Source organism: Salvelinus namaycush, chromosome 3, assembly GCF_016432855.1.
Source record: "Salvelinus namaycush isolate Seneca chromosome 3, SaNama_1.0, whole genome shotgun sequence".
In the NCBI taxonomy this organism is placed as follows: Eukaryota; Metazoa; Chordata; class Actinopteri; order Salmoniformes; family Salmonidae; genus Salvelinus; species Salvelinus namaycush.
Genome location: NC_052309.1, coordinates 79630507 through 79638621, shown reverse-complemented (window position 1 = coordinate 79638621; position 8115 = coordinate 79630507). Strand labels below are relative to the sequence as shown.

The 8115-nt window shown below is 40.4% G+C and overlaps 1 protein-coding gene across 2 annotated transcripts in view; it reads left to right on the top strand.

Moving 5' to 3' along the window:
- Nucleotides 1-893: 893 nt before the first annotated feature.
- Nucleotides 894-8115, top strand: part of LOC120044637 (protein shisa-6-like) — a 65634-nt gene continuing 58412 nt past the window's right edge. For both annotated transcript variants that reach the window (XM_038989310.1, XM_038989309.1), the window contains exons 1-2: nucleotides 894-1438; nucleotides 7252-7400. In XM_038989310.1, coding sequence (XP_038845238.1) covers nucleotides 894-1438; nucleotides 7252-7400 — 694 coding nt within the window. The remainder of the gene's footprint in view (nucleotides 1439-7251; nucleotides 7401-8115) is intronic.

Here is an 8115-nt window from a genome sequence, read left to right as displayed (position 1 = left end):
CTTCGTACAAGAAAAGAGGGGGGAACTACCAGCATTGAATATGTTAGGCTATTTCTCTGGAAAATGAGTTAAGACTTTTTAGTTGTCTGCGTTATAACTTTGAAGTGGACATTCAAAAATAGAAAGCATAGCACCAAGAACTACTCAAAGATATATCCGCATAGTGTCCGCGCTGGGTTGCGCTGTCCATGGTGCTGAAACAGTTCGCGCGTCTGCGAGGGAACGTTTGTTGACTGAGCAGAATTGTTTTACGCGTGTTCATATGCGTCTGTTAAATTGGCAGTGATACGCAATTCATAAAATTAGATTTAATTTTGTGCAGATTGTTATGTTATTTTTCTTATGCAAAATGTTTGGTCCTTTTTTTTATTTTAACAAAGTATTTTTTTACAGTAGGAATTTACTGAATCCTCTGTCTTTCTCTCTGTCTTTTTCTACAGAACACAATCAGCGTTCAACTGTACAAGATTTAGAGCTTTGCTAATAAAGATATACTTATGGTAGATGGCATTGTCGGAGACAGCCGGAGGGGATTCTTCAGCCCATTTCTCAAGCTGAATCCAAATGACACTTCCTCCAACCAAAAGTCCCCCGATGACCACAGAACTCCACTTATATTCGGAGGATGCTGCACAATGTGTGACACGGTCGTCCGACTGCAATTGATTGGTGCAAGAAGCGTCCTTCCCTCAACCAGAGCATGACACTCTCAGCAGTGGACAGTTGGAAAAGGGCTTCGGAAATGAACCCCTGTGGACAGCCGCAAGACTGGGTCAGTGGCAGGAGCACGGCTAGGTAAAGAAGCAGAGGTCTTCGTGTGAGGAGAGAAAGCATACAACTAAAAAAAGTGGGGGGCAAACGATCGGATCAGCAAAGACATACAACCTCAAATCATGGGGATACAGCATCTTCTGCTTCTTTTGATTTACTTGGACCCGCTGAATGTACTGTGCGCGGCTACAGCCAACAAGAAGAAAAACGCTCCAAAGCGGAATCAGAAGATGAAGGAGGTGAACGGCACGGAGGCGCCTACTGCGGTTCCGCGGCGAAACACTCAGGTCCAGGCACCTTCGATCGCTACCCATGACACGTGCCTGGGCTACTATGACGTGAGCGGAGCGTACGATAAAGTGTTCGAGTGCAACAACACCGAGCACCGCTACTGTTGTGGAAGTTGTTTCCTGCGCTATTGCTGTGCAGAAAAAGGGAAACGCATAGAACAGAAAACTTGCACAAATTATAACACCCCAGATTGGATCAAAACGCAGCCTCCCTCCCCGGCACCAACAGGTGACACTTACGACCCTGACTTGGATCAGACTAACACAACGGTATACATCACCTGTGGTGTCATAGCTTTTATCATACTCATCGGAGTTTCTGCAAAAGTTGCCTACGACAAAGCAACCAAGCCCCCTCAGGAAATGAATGTCCATAGGTAAGTCACCCTGACATTCAGGTTAAGAAATAGTAATTTATTATGGGGGCCACTTTTTTCCGCTGTGTGTGTGTGTGTGTGTGTGTGTGTGTGTGTGTGTGTGTGTGTGTGTGTGTGTGTGTGTGTGTGTGTGTGTGTGTGTGTGTGTGTGTGTGTGTGTGTGTGTGTGTGTGTGTAATCACTGTTAAGAAACACCAACTTCAGTTTTCACAGACATGAAAAGTCTGCTGATGACAGTAAAAATGTGTACAGTGGGTATAGAAAGTTAAATTAGATTTGTGAATAGACTAAATCATGAGTACTTCATCACAATGATGCATATAAATCTGACCATCACAGGTGTGCAGCTATATGCTCAACTTTTGAATAGGGATGAAGCCATAATTCACAATGATGCTCAATTTCATTCCTCTCTGAAAAATAAATGTTACACCACCTGCAAGCCATTATGCAAAGGGAAACTGATCATTACAATCAACTCCTTTTCAAATACCTCTCTTATGCAGATATACGCAATCCCCCAACTGACAGTCAACCCGATTCACCACTACCACCACCACTACTACCACTACCACTACAAACACCACCACAACCACCACCATACATTGGAACATTAAATGTCTCTTGTCAACTAAAGTATTGTTCCGTTTTCATCAGCAGCACAAACAAACCTCCATGAGGCAGGTGTGGAATTGAATGGCTCTGTCAAAGAAAAGGCATCACATTCATGGTCACGGTATAACATTCAGGCTAGGAGCAAGGTTGGGTTGCTTCACTGCTAACAACCCAGAGGACATACTGTACAGATATCACTCTCCCTTCTTTTGATTGGCTTTGTATCTTACGTGATAATGACCCATGGATGGACTGCTGTTGGGAAAGTATGAGCTAAACACATTATAGTGGAATACATCTAACTGCTGAGGAATCAATGTCTCAATGTATTCATTATATTATGTCCCTATGAAAGCATACTGTACCAACAATCCTTATAATCAGGCACTATGCAGTCCAACAATTTCCAAGTATTTGGATAGGTGCTGAAAATAACAAATTGCCTCCGCAATTATTGAAGCTGGTGATTTTTTCCATGACACATTAGAAGCCTTGACTATATTGTTAAGCACTTCCTAGAGCTAGGAGAGTAACTAATGTACTGTAGTCTGAATTGAAAGACTGTTAACCTTCTGAAGTGGAGGAGTATGTTAGGGATTTTGTGCTCTGACATCAACCCGCCATGATGAATTTTGCAGATTAAGCCAGCAGCTATCTCATTCACTCACGGTGTTGTATGTGAGTAGTATACCTATGCCTTGCAAGAAAAGCTTTAACAAGACAGTACCCAAAGAGATGGTTTGGGTGGAGAAACCACATGTGGTTAGCCAATCATTGTGGTTGTCTAATGGTGGTCTGGTGTCTATTAGCCCATAGCAGAGGGGGTTGTCTACCTGTTCAGCCAAAGCTAAGATCTTGATTAAAGCCCATGTGAGGCTAATTGTGCCTTGCTAGGACTGGCTTCTGTACCCTCGTTACCTGCTGGCTCCATAAAATCAAGGCAGTGAGTGGAATTCAGATTGATTGTTCTCAGACTCCATGCAGTATTCATTTGTACCCATTCTTAAGCAAGCCCCTCCCATGGCATCAACCCTAGATAGAAAATGTATATTTCTCCACTATAGATCATTTGTACCACAAACCTAGTGGATATAGTGGCTGGTCTAGCAGACTGGAAGACCTTTGTCTGGAGTTAAATGCAACTTGAACTGTAGCGGTGGCCAGATGTTCAGTATGGGGTAAGCTCCAAGGATGACAAGATGACTGTCATCTTCTCATGACAGGGATCTACAACCATAGATCTGTCTCCCACAACATCCATTAACCTCAGCACCTGTTTTCTCCATTAATACTTCTGCTGTTAGATGAGTCACACTCACACTGTTGTTAGAAGTCCATACTTCAGCCTGTCAAATGTCATTGACTCCTAGCTGAACAATGCATATCAAAGCATTAGAAAGGAAACCTTTTTGTTCCCCTCAGTTTATTAAACGTCTGGTTCTGAAGAGAAATCTTTCAGGTGGACGGTTCTGTTGACAAAATATAGATACGAGAACAAGGCTTGGATAAGTGCCCCCCATTCATTTTTCCTTTCGAAAATTCATGGTTATGTCTACAACCTCAATAGCTATTGATTTAATAGTCACACCAAAAGATGGTGTCAAGTACAGGTCTTTGGTTTAAGAGATAATGTTCTCAGACACATTTTTCTGCTCGTAGAGTGACATTCAAATATACAATCCTTAAATGCAAGCCAAGCCATTACCTTGACAGTTTCAACGATGACAGTACAAGTAGAAATATGATACCAATATCTGTCTGTCTCTAGTGTATTCCTACAGTTCTAGTAAAAGCTATTTCATGCAACCTACCAAACGACTCACTTTGATCCCACTAAAGAGTATTAGACTTCTGAGGCTGTGGCAGTGCCTCCATCTCAGTACTCAGAACTGAGGAGACTGTGAGGATTTCTGGCCCCTTAATGCTCTCCTATCCTAGCCATGGGGCGTACTTTCAAATGGAGATGCTCACTGCCACCACCACATCAGTATGAGTGGTGGTGAGAGAGATGAGACAGATGCTGCCCAATTCAGATTTTTTTTGTACTAATTGATCTTTTGACCAATCAGATCAGCTCAAAAAATATATAATGTGAAAATATCTCATGTGACTGGTCAAAAGACCAATTAGTGTAAAATCAGAATTGGGCTGCCTGTGTAAATGCAGCCAGAGTAGGGATGACTAAACGAGGTGACATTGCATAGTGGACATTCAGTAGCTTTTTTAATGATTTATTTCCAACAATCATTTGGCACATTTGGTAATAATGATCTCTCCCGGGGGGAAAAATTAACTTCTGTGGCTGGCTTGAGACATCCATGCTGATAACCCTATCTAGAAAGCTGTATTGGAACATGGGATTAACTATATACTAGGCAATGGTTTAAATGTATTTAGCCCTGTGAAGTGATTCAGAGTTTTATCTCAGTGACTGGGGCTGGATTGTGAGGGGAATGCTAAGGCATTGGCAGACCTTTGTTGTTTCTTCTGTGACCTTCACGGAGGCACAATAAATGTCGAGTGAAAGCCAAAGCCAGGGATTTGAGTGGTCTATATTGATCACTTTCTCGAAAGCAAACCTGGATGCAATTTAAGATGGATCTGTTGCAAAAATGTATCTACTCTCAGATTGAGTACATATTCGGTTTTGTTATGCCAGTGAGAGTCAGTTCCAATACATTCAAAAGGGATTTCTAAATTGACCTGCATGCAGTGAGATTGAATATGTCATTTTTGAGCGATTTTATCCTAATATTGGGCAGAGAAAGCAGATTGGGTGAGGTAGGTAAGATAGTATGACTTTGCAATGTCTCTTGTATAATATTAATGTATGTAAAGCACACCTACATGGATTTATTTCCTCTCCAGTGTCTGCTTCTACTCCATTAGTGGTTGGCATATCAGTGATATCCTTCTCTTTGCTCACATTGGGAATATTCATTTCTTTGGTGTTCCTGACAACCTAATCTCTCATAGACAGACTACATATACCTAATTGGTACTGGTACTGGTCCTCGAGCATCTGACCAAATTACAAAATATTTTAGTTCTGCATTAACCAAGATTACTGACAACCTGATAGGCAGGGTCAATGCTGCAATACTTTTCTAACATATTCATTCAGCCATGAATCATGGCTTGACAAACATTTTGTGGAGTTCAGGATCCAAGGGGAGTAGACATTCACATTGGTTTCCATTTTTGTCTCCCCAATGCTTTTGAACCTATTTTAATTGGTAAATGGTCCGGTGCAGCAAAGAAAGACCTAGTAAAGCTGCAGCTGGCACAAAACAAAGCAGCCTTGCCCTTAACTGTACACACAGAACTAACATCAATAGCATGCATGAGTCTTTCATGGTTGAGGGTTGAGGAGAAAGGTGTTACTTTTCTTCTAGTCTTTTTAAGAAATGTGTGTGTGTTGAAAATGCCTAACCACTTGTATAATCTATATGCATACACTTCAAACAGACATACTGTACATACTCCACCAGATACGCCACCATGGGTTTCTTCACAGTACCCAAACCAGAGACAGATTTAATGCATCGCTCAGTTACTGTATGTTTAGAGCCATGTCATTGTGGAATGCTCTGCCACAAGACCTTACTCAGGCAAAAAGTAAGTTTAGCTTTAAAAAACGGACAAAAAAAATGTATGTTGTATCACATCATCTCTCCTATTTCTAAAGATTTAATGTATTGTATATAAGAATATGAATATGTGAATACTATGAATAATATGAATATGTAAATACTATTTTTGTTGTCTCTTGGTCTCTTTCAAATATATAACTCTTATTTAATGTGCATTTTTAATTTTTAATTTAATGTAATATCTTATGTTTTTCTTGTCTATAACTGTTCTGTACTTTGTCATGTATTTGTACATTGTATGTGTACCCCAGGAAGAGTAGCTGCTGCATGTGCAGTAGCTAATGGGATCCTAATAAACTAAACTAATCCGTTTAGAATGCAGATGATAGACTTGTTGAACATCTACACCACATGCTCATAATAATTCAATCTCTGTCTCAGTCTGAAATAATTGCAAACATGTCGCCATATCTGTAAACACATTCTAGGCTTCCTTATCTGTTTGACAATGTAGAAATGTGTTAAAATAGAAAAAAAGAGAAGAAAAAAATCCCATTTCACTGCGGAGGCAAGTCCCTCTGATAACCAACAAGACTGAACTACATCCTCTGTCATGTGCTGCAAGTGCAGTGTAAAGGGAATTACAATTTATTTTCACTTCTCTTTACAATATTTACTTTACTTCCTCGATGGATGATGGGTGTATCGTTTGAAGATTATTTTATACGTTCCCATTTCTTGTAGATGTTTTTTTCCCTTCCCATACATAGGAATGTACTGGTGCTATTGAAACATGATTTACCTAAGAGATTTTGTAGGAGAGGAAACTGTGACAGGTCTAGACTTTGGGGCTTTCAAACACAATATTTTTACAAAGCACCTCTATTCCTCCACTGTGTGGGACTGGTTGAACGTGTTCCTGCTATACAAGACACAAAGTAGTCAACTGGGGCGATGTAAACCAGGTCGCCTCAGTCTGTGAAAAGGATATGGTTAAAGTGTGCCCATCCTAGAAGGGAAAGGCTATTAATACATAGCTCCCAAAGTCACAGAGAGTTATGGAAAGAAGTTGACTCAGGTCGACTTTGACACAGTTACATTACCCTTTCAGCTCTTTGAAGAAACCAATATGTCCACCATCCTCACCACTGTACTTCAATGGGGACCAATGTTAAAAATGGTGATAGCAAGATGCTTTGTGTAGAGCCCTTAAAAATTGGTAACTTGGTAGGAGTTAGATTCCCATTTAAACCTTAGTAGTGGGGGCGTATAGCTCTAGCAGAACGTTCTTCAAGGAACATTGATGAATGGTTTTAGCTGTCTTCCCTTGGCCTGAAGGGAAAGGCCCATCTGTACTCAGTGTGGCTCAGTATTGAAACCTGGCCCATTGGCCACCTTGGGTGTAATTACACTTTACACTGTGCCTTGTTCTGGAGCTCCACCAACACAATTGGAGCTGTATGTAACTAAATCAATTAAGTAGACCTTCTGGGGATGTTGAGAATAATGGTTGTCGGTGATTGAAAACAGGAAAGTATTTCTGGTTCTGTTTGTATAGTCTGAAAACGATAAAATTACATCTGTGTTTTTACATTTCTTTTGCAGAGCCCTTGCAGACATTTTGAGGCAACAAGGACTAAATAAGGAGAATGAAAATATTGCAGCGTTGGAGGGTTCACCCAAAGACATAGACACACCTCTCCGAACGTCCAAGAACCATTACACCCCAGTTCACACCATGCTAGCAAACCACGGTGGGTACCTGCACTGTTTTTACTTCACATATTCACAAGAATATCTTGCAAAAATGATTCAAACTGTATTTGTCCTAAGCATAGGTTCTGAAATGGTCTTTACCTCTAGTACGCTGCATGGTGCACTATGAGTTGAATCAAAGTCCTTTCTCTGTATAAAATCGATACCCAAGATGACAGAGTTACTATGGAAACAGAGGTTATGTTAAATAGTTAGATAAAATAAAAAGAGGTTCAATATAAATGTCATGAGAACATAAAAGAGAAGGTGTTATTAAAGCCATATTCTTTGCCCTCAGTTACATTCTCTGAGTGGTGGAGATCCAGTCTGAATTTCATATATACAGTAGTGATTGGTAGGAATTATGGAGGTAGATCTATAGAAATCTCATAGAAACGAGACAAGCAGGGATGACTGAATAAGGAGACATTCTATTATGGACTTTCAATAGCTTTTTATGACTACACAGTAATCTCCATTGTACACGCTTCTATGTAACAGTATATATAACTACTGTCATTAAACTTGGCTGACATGTGTACAACAATGTTATTTCTATGGTATGCGACCTTTGCATTGTAAAGTGGGACCTTATTGCTTTCATTATTGGTCAAAATGGTCTTTGACACACGCACTGAAATAGATGATGGGCAGTGTTGGGGAAGCTACTCTGAAAATATAATTAACGAGCTACCAGTTACTTCACACTATTGT